Below are 21,877 nucleotides of genomic sequence, written 5' to 3'. Positions count from 1 at the left end.
ATAAAATAATTTTTATTTTTAAAAATTAATTATTATTATTAATCAAATAAAATGAGTTTAAATTATGAGCGATAAAATTATCTTAATAATAAAATCAACTTAATAATCAAATTATTATGATGATTTTAAAAATAATATCAAATACTTTCGTATAATTACATTATTAATACAAAATAATCTATAAAAATAAGAATTTATGAAAAAAATTTTAAATTTATCATTTCGTTTAAAATTTTAGATTAAATTTAGCATTAATTTTTAAAAATATGTAGTTTTTGACATGATACTTTTTAGAAATAAAGAAAATTAGGAATTAAATAAAAGATTTTAACAATTATCCCCCATCAACTACATCTCTCATCCATCCCCAAATTCCGTCTTTGTCATTAAATTCTCATCAATGAGGCGATTTATGTTTCAACTTCTAAATTTACTATGTTTGTAGTTATTATTTTTTTATATAAAAGGTTACGGTAGGATATAAAATGTTAGAATTTAAATTTTAAATTAAATGAGTTTTATATTTTAAAAATAATTATATAAATTAATTAAATTAAAATTTTAATATAATAATTGGCTGTTTGTTGATAGAAATAATTAATGAGTTTAATTTTTTTAAGTAAAATTTTGATTTTAAATCTTATAAATAAAAAAATATGTATTAAAAAAATTAAATTTTTATAAAATTTAATTTAATTTGATTTCAAATTAATCAAAATTTAAAATAATTATCAAAAATTAAAAAAAATACACAAAATCATATATATTATATAATTTTAAAAACTCTTTCTTATCAATGAAAATAGAATAAAAAGGACAGCTTCTTTCTCAGAAAAGTAAAAATGTCAGTGGCTAGAACAGATTAAAAAAATGTCAGAATGAAAAACGAGCAAAAGAACAAAAATGTCAGGCATTTCTTTGTCATTATATATTTTTCCCTCTGAGATAGCATTAACGATCAAATCACCAATGACTGGTCCAACTCCAACTCCCAAATAATATTTCAAATAAAAAAGGTACCACTCAGCCATTGTGCCACTTTGAAATTACAGTAGTATGAAAGTGAAAGATGAAATCATCACTGTAAAAGGAAGCAATAATTCAACCACTTATGGTTGATTAATTAAAAACCCAATTCAGATTTCACAGTGTATTTTGCTAAAAAGATTTAAAGCCTGATCAAATGCTATAATCTGGTTTGAAAAATCTGTTGCTGAGTGGCTTTGATCCATCTCTCAATCTCCCTTTTTCTCCTTCTTGTTCAGCATCTTGTGCCTGTTCCTGACCCTCAAAAGCTGGATGGCTAAGAATACTGTTAAGCAGTTGAGTTCCTCTTAGAGCATTTGTCAATGGCAAATGACCCTCGGGTGTTTCATCATTGAGTTCCCACACAAACTCATCAGGAAAAGCCCTGTAATTGTATTGCTCAGCTTCAGTGTCAAGCTTCTTCATCCACCCAACTTTGAGGAACAACTCGGTGAAATCCTTGTTAACTCTTTGCCACAATCTTTTTTGAACACTGTATCCAAACTTCTTGTTGCTGTATTGTTTCCAGAGATCATCAATAGCTTTCAGGTCTGCTTCTGAGATGAATTGGACCTCAGAGAAGAAGACATACCCACGTGTCTGAGCTGCTTCCCCAGCTAGAACTATGAGCAGGCGGCGTGTCTCTTCATCAGCCTGGCGAAAGTTTTGAGTGGAAAGGTGTTGCTGAAGGGTGTCAAAGGAGATCGGGCTGGAAGTAGTGGAAGTGGTGGAGGAAGTGGAATTAGAAGTGATAGAAGAAAGAGAGAAGCTGGTGGTAGAGGAGGAGGAAGGAGTGGTTGTGGTGGTGGACAAGGAGGAGGAGGGTTTGAGGAAGGAGGAATGAGGAGGAAGGGTGGATTCTGAGATGGAGAGGCGTTTGAGGAAAGAGTAGTGGTGATGGTGAAGGGATCTGAGAGAGTTAGTAGTCATATTTTTGGTTCATATGGACTGGGAAAAAACGGGGAAATCTAAGAGCGTGGTGGGATTGTAATACCATGCAAAGGATGGCTTGCATATGGGGGGGGAGAAGGCTCAATGGGGGCTTATTTGATGGAAGATAAGATATGAGTGAGGAGGAATAGAGGAGGCCACGTCAGGATCCACGAGTAATTCAATGCAGGATTCTGATTGGCCAGGTTTGGGTGAGGCGATATCTCTTCTCTATATATTGCTTCAAAGCCACTATATTCACCTTCATTGATATTGTATTGAAATTTATATTGTCAAACTCAATCTAAATATCATCAGAATAATTGTGTCGGAATTCATGTTTACACGATAAAAATGAAACATATTTTTCTATTTTTATTAAATATATATGATTTTTAATAAAATTTTAATCAACTTTCGTATTTTTTTTACATTATTTCATATCATGTTCTCTATCATATTTAAAATTATAATTTTAGTAAGATTAAAGAAAAAAATTTACATAATATACTTTTAGGTTAATACATATGATGACTGAATCACCATAAAGGCTTAATTTCTTCATTTCACAATAAAAACTTAGTCAAATTTAATATTATTATAATTAAATTCGCACTTCGGGATTACTTTTATTTTTTAAAATTATATTTTAAATATATGAAAAGTAAATTTTTTATGTCAAATTTAAATGAAATAAATATATTTATTTTTTAATATAAATTATAACTTAATTATATACAAGTATATTTTTATTAAATTAAAATATTAAAAAACATCTTTATTAAAATAATACATATATATATTAAATAAATAATAAAATACATTTTTTATATATCCTAAAGAGAATCGAGGCAAAACATTTCATATCCGATCTTTGTATTGACCTAAATTATTCAAAAGACAAAATTTAATTCAATCTTTATTTAAAAAAAAAAAAAAATTCATTGATTGTACTATGAGGAGTTGAAATCAATTGGATGTAACTTGTTTTATCATCTTTATATTCATTGATTTTTTTTTTCAAAATTGATTTAATAAATAATTTTTTTTTTAAAATGACCAAAATAATATGCAAATAAAGTGGCAAGTGAATTTATTATTAATGTATTACATAATATTTTTTAATAAAATATATAAATATAAAATTAAATAATAATAAATATATTTTTTATATATACCAAAACTAAGACATAACACTCAAAATTTTACTTGGATTAAAAATCAATTAAAAAAATATTCAAGCAAATTATTTCAAATTAAAAGAAATCACACTAATTAGGTTGAAGTAAATTGAAACTTATAAAATATGGATTATTTTATCATCTTTATCTTAATTTATTTTTTATTACAAATTTTATATAATAAAAGGTAAAAATTTTAAAAAATAAAAGCCTGAAAAGAAAAGGCTATAGAAAACAAAGAAAATGAAAAAAAAAGAAAAAAGAAAAGAGATATCACGTGAGCACTCAAAATGGGGAGAATCATCTTATATTTGTATTCAATCCGATCCCATTTTCAAAAAAAAATTTCAATTTGATCTCCATTTTTTTTTAAATGCAGCTATAATTGATCTATCATCCTAATTTTATTGCTTTTTATTTATAAAATTTATCTAATAAAAAATAAATATAATAAAAATAATAAATAATAAATAAAATAAATAAAAATTGGTGGAAACGAGAGGTTCCACGTGGACACTCTCCCTTTGCACCAATCTTTACAAAATTAATAATATAGATTTTCTTTACATTATTGTTTTGATTTTTGAAAAGATAAATTGAAATCTGATTTTAAGGAGGAAATACATATATTTACTACTGAATCAGAAGTCAGTATTTTCTCTTACACATATTACATATTCCACACAACTTCTTAAAAACAAAATTAGTTTTTAGCCAAATATTCAATTAATTATTCTAATGATAGACTTTAACAATTAAAATTTGAGACTTTACCTCGAGCTTTGAATTTAAATCATAAAATGAACATAATGAAATTTATAAAAAAAAAAGGAAAAGTTGTATTTAAACGTGTAGTTCAGATTTTTATGTACCAAAATGTATATATTCAAATAATCAACACATCTCATAGATTTATATTTTTTACTTTGAAAAAAAAAAAATTGGAATCCAAGTCTTTTAGACTGAATATACTCGTATACATGCATTCAATCAAAATGTTAATGGGCATTCATTCAACCCTTGTTATTGTTAGAGTAAACGAGGATTCCTGTTAAGAACCTGATCAGAGGTTAAGTACTCATCGACTTTATGCACTCAAGGGAAACAGAAATGTTACCCTTCCTTATTGTAGGTTGGATTAGGACAATAATAATCAGGCAGAACCCCAATTTTGGCATGGCTAACTCCTGATAGGGATGTTTACAAACCATTCGACCTCAACTCAAATAAACTCAGATTTAATTTGATCACTATGAAACTTGAACAGCTATATTTATTAAACAAACCAAATTTAAACATCTTAACACACGTTCGAGTTTGGTTAAACTTTTAGATTTTAATATATATTTTTATTATTTAAATAAAAATTATAATTTTATCTTTACATAATATACATATATATATATATATATATATATCAGTTCGAATATCTCATTCCCCGTACGGTGATTAATCGAGTTATAATGCAAATAATCAAGCTTAAATAATCTTGAGCTTAAAATCAAACTCATTTTTAAATCAATAAACAAGCCTAATTGAATAAGCTTGAATTGCTCGATTTTTATTTCTAATCAATCTCAAACTTAAAAATTAAAACTTAATCAAGTACGAACCAAATTTTGAACAAATTTCGAATTAAGTTCAAATTTCTCATTGTATCAGCTCAAATTATATACATACATATTTCTAATTTTGAGAAGTTCAGTACGAACATAAAAAAGAGAAAGCATTTAATAGGGAGTGCCAAATTTCCGATTTGTGGTTAATACCAAGAAAAGACTTACGAGGGTTGGAGAGAAAACCATAGCCCAAACCTCACCAGCCTTCTCTTTCTCCAGCTTTGACGTTGTTTTCACAGCATGCTCTCAGTGAGTCCTACTATGCCAAGGCTAATCATCTGAGCAATAGACACCTGGAAATATTAGGTTAAATTAGGGACGATGGATTGCCTTATAAGTAGCATTTATAATTTAAATAAACTCGCCAAGAAAAAAAACCCAAAAACATGCAAAAATTCTACATGGGTCCTTAAAACTGTTAATATAATATTACAAAACAAATATAGTACTTGTAATTTCAAAAGTAAGACTTACAACTATAAGATATCAAGTGATAAAGCATTAATAGGCCCTCAAAACTGGCCAAAATGTCATGAACAAATTACATACAAAAACTAAGAGAATTACAACAAAGTTACTGAACTTAATTTTGAAAAAAAACACTCATTTGCAGATTTTACCGTGAGAGAATCAAATTACAGATTATGTACCTGGCCAGTACCATCCAACCAGTCAAACATGAAAAACCAATGTCTTTGAAAAACCCATCAAAAAACTGAAAGAGCTATCAAACCCTACTTATGCTCAAAACTATCTGCAAATGTTCACCAAATCAACCACAATTTCAACACAAAAAGCCAAAACTTTGCAATGATAATGCAAAGTTGTTTATGTTTAATGATATGTGTTCATGAGTAGCATAGAACTAAGAGGATTAAATTTTGAAAAGATTTGGCAAAGAGGGGACTGGGCTAAACAAAGGTTGAACAATTGATCATTTTGACAATAACTGGGGTTGGCCTCGAAATTTGCTACTTTCTGAAGCTATTTACGTATTGCGTTTGAAAAAGTTGCAAGGTTTTTCTATTCCTTCTAAATAGATACCTACCTTAACAAAATATTTACAGTGACCAAGACAATAGCCTATTGGCAGCCATGCTTTTAAAAAAAGAAGATATCAAGTTCAAATTTCCCATCAAAACAAATAGAAAATAGTAATCAAAGCCAAAAACAATACTCATTTTGATTGAACACAATCCAACATTCTCCAACCACTTATCAATTTTCAAACCCACAAAGTTAGCACCCCTCACAAATATCAACCATCAATTGTATCTAAGTGGAAAACCATTCCAAAATGAGTTCTTTCTTTTGCTAACTTTTTTATCATAATCTCAGATGGCAAACCACAAACGTCTACCTAAGGTAATTACTCAAGGAAGATTAAATTATTCAAAGCCAATGCATGCATTAACCAGTAGAAGTAATTGTTTTTGAGAATTTAAGAATTATGATAACATGGTCACTTATTATCATGATGATATATAACCTATGCTCATAAATTGCTAAACTTAAACCTTGTTTTTACATGAGCCAATCAGATTGATTAGGCACTTACAACCCGTTTCCGTAGTCAATTTTTTGGCAATACGAATCACCACTCAAGAATGAGAATCATCTATGATTTTCATGTATCAAAATTTTGAATTAATTAAAACTCATGGTGGTGTTGTACTATTAAGTAAATTATTTTTGTGATTTTGTGCTTCTCTAGCATGAAAATTTTCAAGATCTTGACAATCAGATAACATGAAAGATCACATGAATAAATTCTAAGTGCACCTAAAATTAGACAAAAAGAGAAGATATCCACAGGTTTTAAAGTGTTCTACCACATGCCAAGTAAAGAGCCTAACTACTTACATTAGTACATAAATTTGTTGATTGTCACTGAAAGGTAGAAGGGCCAGCATCATCTGAAACTCTCAAATTATAATGTCGTGCCAAACGTCGAGCAGTTCCATCAGCCATCAAACCATCTATCATCTCATACTTCTTGTAGTTTGCTTTCAGAGCCTCTCCTTGCTGCTTCGCAAGCTTCTCCTCTTTGTCTAGTTGATGCTACAAAGCAACAAATTAACATGTTCACTATGAAAGAAAATTTATTTTACACACCTAAATGCAATGGCTGTTATACAAGATTGTGAATTTACCCTTAGCATGACTGCAGTTTCAGTTGCATGCTTTTTGGCAAGGCGCTTCAGCTTGCTTGCTACCTCAAAATCAGGATCAGCAGGGTCCAACCAACGGAAATGTATCTGTTTACCAGGCTGTCTAGGGCGATCGGCAAACATCTCCACCTCAGCAGCACGTGCCCTCACAGGCCTTGGCATTCCCGACATCATGAAAGGGAACTGAGATAATGTCGAGATGACAACTTCAGCTTGCTTTTCTTTCTCCATCTCGACCAAAGCACATTGGGGGATGTTCTGAGGCCCTAAATAGTTTGGAATGAAATGAACACTCTTGACAGTTCCATACTGATCAAGAGCAGTTCTAATGACGGATTCAGTGACATGCGGTGACAGATTGTCCATGTAAACCGTCCGCCTCACCTTCTCTTTGAAAGCAGCATATTCATCCATCCCAGTAGCTCCCATTCAGGATCAAAACTTACAAACCTGATCATTCAAATGCCAAAGCCTTTGTTTTTTTTAATCCTTCAAAATATTGTTTCCTTTGCACAAACGTTTAATTCAAAACAAACACTGGAAAGCTAATTCAACAGAATATAACATTTTGGATTACTCTTGAACCCTAGCGGGAGAAAAGAAAACTGAACAAAAATTAATGAAAAGGCTGAAAATTGAGGGGGAAAAATATGTAGCGGAAAATCAAGAGAAGAAAGAGTGAAAAAGATACCTGATTTGGTGGGTGAGGACTGAGGAGAGAAGAGAGCGGGGCTGCGGGAGAGTTAAGTATACGCCGCGGAGCGAAGAGAAAGCAAGAAGAGCCTCCGGAGACAGAAAATAAGTGAGGGTTGGAATGCAGTGACGCGACGAAAGAAGAAAAAGAAGATGGGAAAAAGGTTCACCAGCTATGAGAGAAATAAGGCGGAGGAGGCAACACTAATGCCGGCGACGCCGGTAAGACGAGATGCAGAGAGACTGAGAGGCTGTTTGGAGAGGAGTTTTGAGACAGAATACAGGAGAATAAATGAAGACAAGGGCTTTTATTTATGTTTAACTGCGCCCAGTCAAACGACGCAGTTTTAGAGGCAAAAAGAAAAGGAAAACTTTTTTAATTTGGCGAGGAGTCTAATTTAAAGTTATAATCGAGCATTTCGTATAAATTTGAATTCGGTTCAAATAAAAATAAAAAATTATTAATTTAATAAATAGTTTAATTTAAAATTTTAATTAAATTGAATCAATACATTATCAAATTTAAGCTTCGTTCAATTGGGAATTTTAAAATTCAACAATATTGTTTGTCTTTACATATAAATACAATGTATTTTTTTTTTTTTAAGTTTTTAATTTATTTTTAAATTTTTTTTATTCAACTACTTATTTAATTAAAAAAAAATATTAGGCATTTAAATTTTTAAAAATTTATAACATTTAAAGCCGTGAAATGGTTTAGAACTGGCAACCGACTGCCCTTTTCTAAAATGACAAATTTTGAAAATCTAAGAGCAAGCATTTGAATTTCATATGTTAGGCATCCAAATACCCACTTTTTAAACACTCATTTTTCAAACAATCTTACATGTTTTCATTCTTTAAAATTAAAATCAAAATTTATTTCCTTGAATTCAATTTTCTAATTCATGATTCATGTGATTTCAAGAATAAATTTAAGTGTAATCTTTTTCTTCTTCGGTTCAGGTATTGTATCACAGGGATAACGTCTCCATGATTCTATTTGCACCGTAACAGGAGGGCTATTATTCTTAAAAAAGTTTCATGAAAGCATCTTGCCTAAAAACTTAAGTTACGATTGGTAATTGAAAATATTTTTTATTTTCATTTTTCAAAAATAATTTTCGTTTTTTATTTTTTTAATTTAGAAATGATAAATTACATATATATATATATGATTAAATGCAATTTGAGTTTGTCTTCTGAAATTTAAAATATAACATTTAATTACTTTATGATTTATTTTATTATACTTTTACTCAAAACCGTTAGTTTTTTTTTTTTTTTTTCATCTTCACTTCATATTCTCTCTTTAAAATCAAATGAATTCTCTTTTTAAACAACTAAATTCAAAACCATCGAAAATCTCTTCTTCATAAACCTAAAAAAGCAATATCAAACCAAGGCCTAAAGTTTTGATTTTGCTCTTAGATGTTTCTATTAATGGTGTTCTTTGACTGTGTTGATTATTATTGATTGAGACTTTCGATTTTTTTGCTTATCTATTTGTATGTAAATTTTAAGTTTTGTGTCATTTTGAAAATAAAATATTTACTGTTAAAAATTATGTCAAGTATCAAACAAATAATTAATTTCAATTCTACAACCACATCGATTTTCAAGGGCAACTATCAACAAATTCAAAAATAAATCCAGTAATTATCAAAAAAACTTACAAAATCAGAATCCACCCTAAATCACTCACACACAATAAACGCACAAAACAACCACAAATCCACATGATAGTCACAACAACTCATCAACCATGATTTTTTTTTTATGATTTTTATTTGAATTTTTCAAAAAATTTTGAGTTTTTTAAAACAAATGAAAAGAGGAAAAGGAAAAAGATCAACTTGCGGCACACACCATAATAGTATAGTTTTCCAACATTTGATCCTCACTTGTTAAACATTGCAAAGAATTTATGCTTTCAAATCAATTTTTTTTTGAAAAATTTGAATATAAGAAAAAACAAACGAAAAAAAAAAAGAAAAAAAGCTAAGTTTTATTGATTAGACGTTAATGTCATTAATAAAAATTGATGGATTGCACTAATATACAGTTTAGGATGATTAAGTATTATTTTTTAAATTTCAAAAAATAAATTCAAATCGCGTTAAATTTAAAATATATTTATGTAATTTATTCTTTTAGAAAACATGTTTGATACACAACAATGAAAATTTGTTTTCAAAAATGAAAATTATAAAAATATGTTTGGTATATGCATTTTTAAAACAAAAAATAGAAAAATTATAATTAAATAATTAAAACAAAATGCATGTTAAAATTGCAAGTACATAATTAAAATTGCAAGTACGTAATTTATAAGTACACAAAGGCTCTACATATCCGGAGCCTTGATTGAATAAACATCAGTGCATAAACATCGGCAACCATAAAGAATGCATTTTAAATGAAAAAAAAAAAAATCAGTGCATAAACCTAAACAAGTTTCATAATCCATGGAATATAATATAGGCCTATGCATAGTTGAACCAGTAAGGGTTGGACTTTCTAAACAACTTTGCAATAATAATCTTAGGCTACTTTGAAGAAAGAGCCAGAAAAGCCTAGGTTGAGGCCATAGACAAGAACTATGCCAGAGATGAAAGTTGGATTGAGCTAGAAATATAGCATTTGTAGCGATTGAATGGGCGCAAGAAAGACTGAGAAAATATTGCTTTTCTTACAACCCTGCAAGGCCACTTTGTTTGAAATGCAGGCAGATTGCTAGAACGAACTGGATACAGATTCTTCAACGTGCCCCCCTTTTTCATAGAAATCCATTTTTTAAATTAAAAGAGCATAGATCTACAAATGGCGCTATAGATTAGAAAACAAGGAAATGTTTGACAGCAGTATCTTCTATAGCCTTCTACATCTAACTACACCATACCAGAATGATCGAAAAAGAAAAGCAAAATAACTCGGAAGAAAATGAAAACTTTTTTTTCCTCAAGTTTTGGCCTGTTTTTATTTTCATTTCCTAGAAAACATTTTTATTTTTTTAATCAAACAAAAGTTCTACTCAATTTTTTATATTTTATTGAAAATCATTCTAGACCTATTAACAGACCGGGTTACCCGCTTTATCACATGCTCTACTCAATTGCGATGACAACAAATCGAATCAAAAAAATTTTTTACTTAGCTTTAAATTTAATCCAACTTTATAAATATAAAATTCAAATATGATCCGACTTGATAACTTTTTTTATTATATCCAAACTTAATTTAATCTTACATTGTATAAAATTATATCTTATCCGAAATTAATAAAATATTTTTTAAAATATAATATATTATTTTTAATACAAATATAAAATTAAATATATATAAATAAATATAAAATTAAATAAATAATTAAAACATTAATATATATATATATATAAAGTCAAGTATAATCTCATTTGCTGATCTTAAATTTTTTTTCATATTATTTGATTCAACTCAATCTGATACCAAATTTTTTTAAAAAAATTCAACCCTAAACGTTTGATCAAAACAAAACCCGTTAGAATTAAATTAGATTGCCTTTTCTACTACTCAATCCGAGTCTTGAATAGAAATTTTCGATCCCAAACATTAAATTATTAATAATTTAATTTTAATTTAAAATATTAAAACATTAATATTTATTTATTTATTTTTTTAATTCTGATCTCCTCAGCTCGATAAGCTAAAACGAATCTTGAACAAGACCACAAAAAATTGATCAAACTTGATCTGACCCGGGTTTAAATCATTTTATATAAGTCGAAATTTCTTGCCGACCATGCGTTAGTTTTAACGCTATTTTTTTAACGTAATATGAACAGAAATTTGTGAAATTTTATAAATAACGCAGTGACATCAAAGGGTAAACAATAAGCTTTGACCTTGAGCCCCTCAAGGCACAAATGCAGTACATGATCTCAGGCTTGTCAAAAGAAGGTTAAAATGCATGAAAATTTGTGAAAGTTATTGTATACATCAATAGTGCGAAATTTGATTAGATAGGGTGAAGCAAGTAAACACAGCAAAAACATAGAGCCTACGTGTTTGGGGGAGGGAAAGATTCAAACCCAGAAAAATACACAAAATAAAGAGGTTCAATAAGAATCAATAGAAAATAAATTTAACTACAACAACAACATCGACACTGGCATTGACAGCAACAAAAAATCTTTATTTGTGTATCAATTTTAAAAAATTTTATGATTTGCTCTGAAATTTGCTGTAAGAGAACAAAGTTAGAATGCACCAAACAACTTGAATGATACCTTTTTCGTTTTATTAGGTCCGTGAGAAAAACTGTTCTCCAAAGAATGAAGCAACCTGCATAAATTGACATCATGAATAAGTGGATGCCACATTGCGAAATTTTGACAACTTAGCTCCAAGTAGAAGTTCGCTCCTTGTCTCTAAATAAGTTTGTTCTCATGACAAGGATACTAACAAAGATTTGGGCAAATTATGGCTTTATTTTTTTTTTATTAGGCGGCACGAGATTCCTGGACTTGGCTTAGTACATCCCTTCTCCAAGCCAGTCCAAACATATTTATCTAAGTTGGATCTAATGAATTTTTGGGAAATTACCTTCCCATAACCCCTTAGTGAATTTGAATTCAAGCAACAAAGAGAGAAACACACTCTTTTTGCCACTTGAGCCAACCATCTATTGGCTAACATTTGACAGCTACTTTTGTTAACATTTGACTTAGATTAATGGCCAAAAAAAGGGCATGAATTGAACTCGATAAGCATTAGGTTTAGCCATTTGCTCATTTTGGTAGTCAAATGAGGTATGAAAAAGCAAAAAGCAATAGTAAAACTAGCAACTAAATACAGCTTTAAGCAATCACTACAAATTAAGATATATTCGTACGGAATTTGAAGGGACAAATCAATTTCCTAAAATGCATTCAGCAGTGACAACTACGATAAATCTTGACTATAAATATCACAATGTCGCCTCCAAGTAGGCGATCAACACCTTGTTGACTTAGAGAAAACATCTTGTATAACAGGTATACTTTCCTTCCCTCTATACAGATATGTGGGGGAAGAAACATATACCTATGCACAAACTATTTCAGTTAAACCAACATTTTCTTATTTACTTAGACGTAAACTCAATCAAAGCATAGGATCAAATAAAATTATTATGCAGAAAATTATGCAAAATATTAATTTTGTTCCCATAATGGTCTAGAAGAGAGAAGGAGACTTACCGTGGACAATACTTGGCTTTGCAATAATGAATTTTAATGTGAACTGAAACCAATACTTTGAATTTGGCCCGCACAGACTGTACAAACTCACTGAGGAAAAAAATAGAATATATTTAGACAAATGAGAAGAAAAGCTAAAACACACACCATATTCAAATATGACAACTTTCATGTTCACCCAGCATAGTCTACGTCTCTAAGATAGCTGCCAAATAAAGCAGTGGATACTTTCGAAGTGCCCCAGGGACTTTATTTGATTTGTGCATGGTAACAAACAGTTCACAAGTTCTGCCACTAATCGAGCTGGATTTGGATAAGAAACCATTCCAGTCCCCGCAAAAGAATAAAGAAAAAAAGAATTTCTACAGAGCTTATTCTAAAGTTAACTTGTTATTGTAGTCTCATTTATTAGTTTAAAAGGCCAAGTTCTCGAGGGTAGCTTTAAACTTACTTGACATGTCCATTCAGGAAATTAATTAATCACCACTTTTAGTTAAAAGCCTGGAAATCAACTAATGGCATTCTCTTTCCTGATAAGTATAAACGCCTTCACCTAAAGTTAGCCCAACCGTATAGTGTTTGCGTAACATGAAGAGGGTACAATAAAATAGATACATCCCAGTAAAAAGAATGTTTTCTTAAAAAAAATCATTTTTATACACAAGTCATACATTTCAAAGTCACTATATCTTTAAAAGGATGCAACCAAAAAACTATCATAATAAATTCACTAGATATACAACTGCTAACTAATGACAAACATATAACACATGCCCTGAAATCTGCATCAAAAACAGTGCATCAAGAATCACGTACTTGTTCCAACGTATGAGAAAAAAGTTGTCAAACCAACAAAATTGACAGAGGTTGAAGACCTTGAAAGGGAAAAGTACAGGTTATTATAGGAGATCTTGGGTTTTTTACTTAGGTGCTAAAACCACTCTCCATCTCTCTCCCACACACATGATAGAATGAACAACAAACTAGTTGCGTAAACACAAACATGCATACTACCAAAACTAAGTGCATAAACTTCTAGTTATCTTCAGACTAATTAATGATTTCCTATTATATTAAAATACAAAATCAAGAGAACAGAAAGAACAAACCTTTTCTTTTATTAACAAATGAATAGTTTATCATTCCATGTCATGTTGGGGGGGGGGGGGTTTCTAAACCAATATCTGTGATTTTATTTCACTGGGGTGGCAAATGCCACAATTAATTGCACAGGCAAAGCAAAGCATTAAAAAAGAACCTTGGAGACCAGCCGCATGGATCTTCTGGGAAGTACCTTCCTAATCAGATGATTTGTGCTTCTTAAAATCTTGGCATCAAGCGTGCTACAATCATTTTGATCACCATCTATATATGCCCTCTTTTTGCCAAGTCCATTAGATTCAGCTTTATCAAGCCCTCCACAATTTTCAAATAACTCATCATGTGAGCATCTGAAAAGGGCAATTATGCACTCAAATCAACACATAAAATAAATATTCTATAGCATTAATTAAATTAAGAAGGATAATTACTCCGAACTCTCTCCCCAATTAATAATTTTGCTCCTACCCTGCAAGCAGTTTCATACAGTAAAATTTTAGTCTTTTCATTGAGTAGACCGAGAAAAACAGATATGTATTTAGATTTCTACACCCACCTCCCCTGACCACCCAAAAGAGAAACAAAAGAAAGTAATAATAAAGAAATTGATTTTACTAAAGCCAAATTTTCAGATTATCATCTAGTAAACCAGGTAAACATGATAGTTCGCTTTTAGCCAGTGAATTATTTTGTTCATTATTTCCTTGAGAACATAGATCTTCCTCCAATTTCACAATCTTTCTCTTTTAATCTTGATCTTCATTTTTCCTTTCACCGTTCTTTTAGTGCTTACTTTCTCCAATGCTTAAAATAGGATCCCCATATCAACCTTCAATCAATCTCACAAAAGCCAAATTTTAAATCCAATTTCTTATTATAAAAAGCCAGGAGCACACATAAACTGATCAAAAACCATTTACAGCTTTCTGCCTCAAAGCATGAAAGTTCACAAACAATGTCACCGTAGGGAGAAGGAAAGGTATAGAGTGGACAAGGAAAGGGAGAACAAAATTATGCATTTAGTTCTCTTATAATCTACTGTTATCTCATTCTTTTCCCTTTCTGCTGACGTTCATTGATACTGACCAAACATTGTATTTAAACAAAATGAAACTATTTAAAAATGCACCCTACTTCAATTATCTTTCAATGATCGTCAATGAACCAGAGGCATGCATGCAAGCAGACATATGTCAAGCAAATTCTTTGATTAGTATACAAGCATTCACCATAAAGCAACAAAGAATGCAATACTTAGACAATTACCAAGAATGAATGAAAATGGGAGGTAAAAACATCAACCAAATACGGCTATATACTGATAATAGTTTGCCTATGGTATTATTACATTTGGAAGCTAGGGGCGGAGAACTATTACCTGTTCTTCAACTAATGTAGGCAGCCGGTTCCTAAATTTCTCTTGATCAAGCTCGGTTGAGGCAACTAGTCCACCTTGTTCTTCGTAAATACTGTGATTTGGATCAACCAAATCCACAAATTCACCAATTTCACAAGGTGAATGTAATGCATCTTTCTGGTGAACCACATCTTTGGGCATTCGTATCTGCAATGAACCATCCGGCAGGCATCCAGGAATTATTCCACAAGGACTCGCAAGATTACAACCATTTGGCAGTGTAGAATTCTCACAAATTTCATTTTCAAGCATAGAATTCTGATGCTCTGTTGTGAGATGATTTAGTGGACCATCTGGTTTATTGAATACAGCATCACTGACTAACTTCTTCCTAGGAGAATTAATATTCGAATCAAGAGTCATCAAACACCCATCTTTAACAGAGAATGCACCACCAGAAATTATTTGTTCCTGAGAATCGGGAGGAACTTTAAATAAGGTCAGTCCTTGATCTCCTTCTAAATGCTCTGACAATTCTACAGCTCTGGCACATTGTGTCATTACAGTTGACCCCAAGGATCCACCATCTCCATCTGAATGATCAAGCTGCAATGGATTATTTTCTTTTATGATCAAACTTAGGGGTAATCCAGGGTGCGTATGGATATCCTTGACTCTCCCAGCATCTACGTCTAACTGAAAAGAATTTTTCATCTGTGTACTACTCTCTCCCAAGCGCCCAAGCTCATTATGAAAAGTCTGAGACTTGCTATGTGACATGTTCTGGCATATAGAAACCTCACTTTTCAATTTCTCAACCCACTCTGATGGGTTTGAATTTAAATCAACATAAAGGTTAATCCCCTCTTCTGAACTGACATGAAACTGAAAAGAAGAGGGAGAAACAGTTGGAGTATTTATGGAGGAAGGAAAGGCATTCTCATTGGAACATGCAGCAACATTTGTGTCTTTTTGTTCAATTTGGAGCATATCGTTCATCCTTCCATCTCTCGTGAGACTCGGACAACTTTTATTGAAGAATATTGCTGGTAACTCCTTATTATTAAAACCACTGTCATCATAATGAGTAACAAACCGCGACTGTGGCGTTTGCAGGGAAAAAATAGAGCCACCACTATAGCCATCCTGCAGCAACAGATATCATTAGAGAAAAACTTCCAGTTCTATAAAGCAAACTATAATGCATTGAAGGTTAAAGCATCCACATCTCTCTGCCAGACAAAAGTACCATCCAGTAACATTTGCAGTGAACCATTGTAGTTTCTTTTTCTTTTTTGGTGGTGAGGGGTGTGTGTGTGTGTTTGTGCTGGGGGGGCTTAATAAGAATCTTCTTGTTTCTAGAGATAAAAATGCTCTATATCTTTCATCAGGAACAACTCCATTAACCTAACACATGCCAGATAAGAGAACAAGAAATAAGGAAGAAGAAGAGAGGAATCACATGGGATTTATCTGGCTGCATTAAAGTCAAAAGATATCCACACCGTAAACATAAACATCCATGAATAAAAGCGGACCTTATGATAATATTTATCTCCTGTGCAACAACCCAATGCATTACATTTAACAGCTTGAGAATGATTCCCTCCATTACACCTGTCTATGGGACAAGAGATGAGTCCATAGCAATCTGCAGAAGCAGCCAAGTATTATTCATACAATGATGCATCAATTATAGAGGAAATCATAGTAATAAATTAATTTGAGAAAACCTGCATCAATTATAGCAACGAAATCATAGTACTAAATTAATTTGAGAAAACTAAGTACAAACTTATTAGTTACACAAAAAATAGTGTATACCTTTTCCAGTATCCCTGAAAGAGTTTAATGATGCTCCAGGCTGCAGTTGTACTTCCAGGGGCAAAGGAAGTCCAGTCTCTCGAATTTCATATAATCTTTCTCCCATGGACATTGAACCCAATCTCTGGTTCTGCATATTTTTTTCCCAAGATATATTATGATGGGATAAAAAAGATCTTCAAATTTATGTAAACTTAGGAACTTGTTTTTGACAAATGAAAAATGCATGTGAAGAATAAAGAAATATCAGAGCTTGTTTAGTATGTGGTAGACCAGAACAATTTACATCCAAGTTTGCAGCTGTAAGAAAATCTCGTAAACTCAACATGCAGATTACTAAATACGGTATTTCAGCACATGTATAAATGAAGGGAAGAAAATAAAAAGAAACCTTGTACAAGTGGTACCGCAAGCAGACACATGCACTTAACATGCAAATAAGCACAGTCACAACATCATTACTGCATGTATATGTACATGTATCTCTTTTTGCCTGTGTGTGAGGATACATATACGTGTAAATATATATGTATGCATATGCATATATACAGATACATATGTATCTCTGTGTGTGTATGTGTGGATACATATATGTGTAAATATCTGTTTACAATGGAACAGGCTGAATTCTATGAGATTCACCATGATAAATGAAGCAGCTTGCCTAGGCATGACAAACAAAAAGTATGAGAACCATGGTTGAGATGAGAGATGCTAAGAGGGATGTCTATTAACAGAGATGAATAGTTGCATGTGGCACAACCCAAAACCTTTTTTACAAACAATATGAAGAAAACATATAGCAACAAATTAAGATAAATAGAGCCTTATACGAAGACTGGAACATCCAAAAGTAAAATGGCATAACATAAACCTTTACTCTCTGAATCTGACAAGATAAAGCTATTTGGTAGGGGCTACAAGATATAGTAATTTGATAGCGGCCACTTTCCTAAAACTACATTTTTGAAATCAATAAAATCCTCAAAAATAGAACCTAAGATACTAATCAAGGCTTTTATTTGGAAGACATCACAAGGCACTACCGCTAGAGATGTCAATTTCAACAAAACCTTGATGTAAAATTTTTGTCTTGGCGTGCAAACTAAAATTTCATCAATTGCCAAAGATAAGTAAATTCTTCCATTAAAACATTGGCATGTTATTTCATTGCCATAACTTTCCTTTTTACGATCATATTTCTACTTTCTATATTTCAAGAAATATCCCATCACTTATCATGAATGACGTGTCCATATATAAATGGACATGATACAGCATCATATGGAGCAATTGCTTCATAAAATACTTTCTCAATCAATGGTGACACTAACTTATGTTGCAAAGATACCCCTTGATATCAGATTAGATTAGACATTGGCTAGAATCCTCCTATGACATGCTAGCTAGCCTTGTATTTATCTTAGTTGAATGTTTATTAAAAATTTGAGCATGTCAATCCTAAATGTTTTCTTCATTATTAAAATATAAAAAACCGGAAAGCAAAAAATAACAATTGTGGCATTTAAAATGCCTTCCTTGGCATGTTTCCATTCTAACATCTTATAAACTCCTTTTATTTTTTTTCCCTTTTTACCTATTGTTTTTCCTTTTTTTTTTTTTCGTTTCAATCCATTTTTATAACTAGTAATAAGTGACCTTGACCAACAGTAGGCCATATCCAATATAAATTTTTGCAATCCTTTTCCCCCTACTGTCATATTAAGAAAGTTCTAAAAGAACAATTCAGAAACGGAAAAAGAAAGTTCTAAAACTATATCCAATCAATTACTCCTATAAATAAAATATGCTAACATAAAATTATCAGCTCAAATACAACATACCAAGGTACCTAAATATAACAGAATTAAACTACAAAATAATGCAAGTTGACATATCTAACAGCTACATAAAGGCAAAGAGCAGTATGATAGGCTTCAGATTCTTTACTCTTAATTGCCTACGAAAATGATAGCTCAATGAATTACCTCTAGATAACAGGCCAGTGATTTAGCCATATCGGAACTCGACCTATTAGCAGGTAAACCATATTTCTTACACAAACTTTGAAGCTCTTTCCTTGAAAGGCTGTGATAGAAACCCTCATCTTCCCTATTTGCCATCCGATTTCGACCAATTAAATCTAAAAAGAACAACAGCCTATAAATTAATTTGCATCATTCAATTTCACTTAACAATTGAAAGTTCTTGCTCTAAATAGCCACATAAATTTAAATTTCAAACATCAATAATAGCGCATAAAAAGTATATATAGAGAGAATAAGAGTAGAAAAACAAATAATGATAACAATTTTGAAATATCAAATTCAATATCTTCTGACCTTAAAACTACTTCACCTCAAGAACAGCACACACACAAAATTTAAAAACAAAAAAATATATATAGTTACGTTTTCTTACGAACCCTATTTGGTTACTCAGAAACCGTCGGAAAAGGAAAGAAAGTAAAACCTCCAAATTTAAAATAATAAAAAATCAGCTGAAGCCGAGAGTTTCGCCTAACAAAGTCGAAATCACAAAATATTAAAAAAAGAAAATAGTTCGCAAAGACAGAGCGTGACTTTGTTTTTTTATTCTTATTTTCCTACATTTTAGTAAATATGCATTTATATTTACCCTTTTATTTTTCTTATTTTTGGTTGATTTTCTTCTGTACGATAGAAGAAAAAGAAGAGAATAAGGAGGAAATGGAAGGCCAATATTTTACCTGATCCGGATTTTTTTCCCGGAAAGTGCCTCGAAAGTCGTGGAAAATGAAAGGAAAAAATTGCTTACTTTGGAGAGAGGAAGAGAGAGAGAGACTGCTATAGGGGTTTGAAATTTTGATTTCGTTTCGGTCTTTGCAGCAGATTCAGACAGCATGGAAGTGGCAGTCCCGTAAATAATGGATTATTTTGGTCTGAATCCGTTCTTTCTTGGATTATTTTTTTTTTTTACAGAAAAATTCAAGGTTTCATTAAATCAAATAAAAATTAAAAATTATGTACAGCTTTTTTTTTTTTTTTTTTGGCAGTCTTTTACTGTATGTTATTTATATGTACTTTCGGTTTGATTTTATTTGATTTTTATTCAATTTTCCCTTCCTTTGGTTAGTCAATGTGACAATATTGAAAACTCCTATGATTTGGTTTTTTTTTTTTTTTATTAAAGATCAAATCACTTCAAGCTTATATTTACATAAAAATTTAGAACAAATTTTAAATTAATTTCTTAAAATCAAAATTGAAAAACCCAAATTGGATAAATTAAAATTTTAAAGAAATTAATATCATAAAATATTATTAAAAAATCTAATGAAAATTAGAAGTCTATCTCAAAAGATTGACTTCTAATAATTTTTAGATTTAAACCACATCACCTAAAACTTTTTTTTATTTCAAATTGTGATTTCTTTTTATTAAAAAAAAAAGGTAAAATTATTATTATTATTATTATTATTTTATTTTACTTTCCCTTAATGATAATATTTTACTTTACATGAAAATAGAAATCAACCGAATAAGGTAACAAATATATATAAAAGAAATTGTTATTCAATAAAAAATAAATAGACTATTATCTTCAGGATTATATTATTTTCATAAAAGTAAATTTCTTTTTTTGAAAAATTTATAAAAATAAAATATATTTTAGATGTAATAATGTATATTAAAATATAGAATAAATGGTAATAATATACGTTATACTCATTCAAAATCAAAATCAATCAATAATATGAAATCAAGATTATTTAATTAATTTTAGCATTAAATAGGATAGTTTCTTGATTTCCCTTTGATTTTCCTTGAAAGTTTACCTGCTCACTCAAATCCTTCTAAACCAGAACAAAAACGTAGCAAACTTTGTTCATAACATCTTCAGTTTTGGTCTCCTTCTTCAAGTATCAATCTGCAGGCAAGCAATATTCATACTTGATCATCGGTTTTTAGCATAAATTTGGAGAATAAATTTTTGTAATTTGATTTTTCATGCAGTTTTTTGCTGTGTTTTCTATTTACAAATGTTGTAATATTTTTTTCATTCAGATAGTTTTGCATGATGTCGCAAGCAAATGTAGATTTTTCATTGAAGGAGACTTCACCAAATATTGGTGGAGGAAGAGTCTCTGGCAGTGAAAAGCTTACCTCATCGTTCGACCTTGTTGAACAACTGCATTTTTTGTATGTAAGAATGGTAAGAGCTAGAGATTTGCCAGGGACATCATGTAATCCTTTTGTTGAAGTGAAGACTGGTAATTACAAAGGCACAACAAAGTACTTTGAGAAGAAGAAACTTGACCCTGAATGGAACCAAGTTTTTGCTTTCGAAAAAGATCAAATTCAGGCTGTAACTGTGGAGGTAACTGTGAGGAACAAGGACACTGTCAATGAGATGTTATTGGGAAACTTTGTTTTGACATACCAGACATTCCTAGTCGTGTTCCCCCAGATTGTCCCCTTGCGCCGCAGTGGTACAGTTTGGAGGATAAAGATGGAAGGAAAGGTGAAAGAGGAGAATTGATGTTAGCCATGTGGATGGGGGGACTCAAGCTGATGAGGTGTTTCTGATGCTTGGCACTCAGATGCAGCAATTGTTAATGGCGAAAGCATTGCAAATACTTGTTCAAAGTTGTATATTTCACCAAGACTTTGGTATCGTAGAGTCAATATAATTCAAGCACAGGACTTGGTGCCTATAAATAGGAACAGGAAACCAGAAGTTTATGTCAAGGCTATGCTTGGGAATATGGTTTTGA

General features: G+C 30.9%; 2 protein-coding genes and 1 pseudogene across 9 annotated transcripts; all 3 read right to left on the bottom strand.

The window, feature by feature from the left end:
* Nucleotides 1–878: 878 nt before the first annotated feature.
* LOC111280060 (tetrapyrrole-binding protein, chloroplastic pseudogene) lies at nt 879–2,323 on the bottom strand (annotated as a pseudogene).
* Nucleotides 2,324–4,772: 2,449 nt separating this feature from the next.
* Nucleotides 4,773–7,915, bottom strand: LOC111279310 (RNA-binding (RRM/RBD/RNP motifs) family protein). 4 transcript variants are annotated; one of them, XM_022866333.2, is made up of 4 exons: nt 7,619–7,915; nt 6,910–7,377; nt 6,620–6,817; nt 4,773–5,034 (listed from the first exon to the last, which is right to left on the bottom strand). In XM_022866333.2, exons 2-3 carry the CDS (start codon nt 7,354–7,356, stop codon nt 6,644–6,646), a joined length of 621 nt encoding a protein of 206 aa, XP_022722068.1. In that variant the 5' UTR covers nt 7,357–7,377; nt 7,619–7,915; the 3' UTR covers nt 4,773–5,034; nt 6,620–6,643. The 4 variants fall into 4 exon arrangements, with proteins under 4 accessions (XP_022722068.1, XP_089612821.1, XP_022722067.1 ...); XM_089756695.1 differs by having other exon boundaries at nt 4,773–5,049; nt 6,910–7,532; nt 7,619–7,914; XM_022866332.2 differs by having other exon boundaries at nt 4,773–5,049; nt 6,910–7,399; nt 7,619–7,914.
* Nucleotides 7,916–11,546: 3,631 nt separating this feature from the next.
* LOC111279646 (uncharacterized) lies at nt 11,547–19,998 on the bottom strand. 5 transcript variants are annotated; one of them, XM_022866619.2, is made up of 9 exons: nt 19,850–19,998; nt 19,110–19,264; nt 17,122–17,251; nt 16,836–16,948; nt 15,319–16,443; nt 14,372–14,409; nt 14,134–14,290; nt 12,840–12,929; nt 11,547–11,943 (listed from the first exon to the last, which is right to left on the bottom strand). In XM_022866619.2, the coding sequence occupies exons 2-8, from the start codon at nt 19,242–19,244 to the stop codon at nt 12,927–12,929; spliced, it is 1,701 nt and encodes a 566-aa protein (XP_022722354.2). In that variant the 5' UTR covers nt 19,245–19,264; nt 19,850–19,998; the 3' UTR covers nt 11,547–11,943; nt 12,840–12,926. The 5 variants fall into 5 exon arrangements, with proteins under 5 accessions (XP_022722354.2, XP_089612254.1, XP_022722356.2 ...); XM_022866615.2 differs by having other exon boundaries at nt 11,709–11,943; nt 14,098–14,290; nt 19,850–19,997; XM_089756127.1 differs by lacking the exon at nt 19,850–19,998 and adding an exon at nt 19,547–19,640 and having other exon boundaries at nt 11,709–11,943; nt 14,098–14,290.
* Between the last annotated feature and the right edge of the window lie 1,879 nt (nt 19,999–21,877).

Source organism: Durio zibethinus, chromosome 27, assembly GCF_047325235.1.
Source record: "Durio zibethinus cultivar Kanyao isolate XHJ-2024 chromosome 27, ASM4732523v1, whole genome shotgun sequence".
Lineage (NCBI taxonomy): Eukaryota > Viridiplantae > Streptophyta > Magnoliopsida > Malvales > Malvaceae > Durio > Durio zibethinus.
Note: the sequence above shows the minus strand (reverse complement) of the source record. Positions and strands in the feature narration are given on the sequence as shown.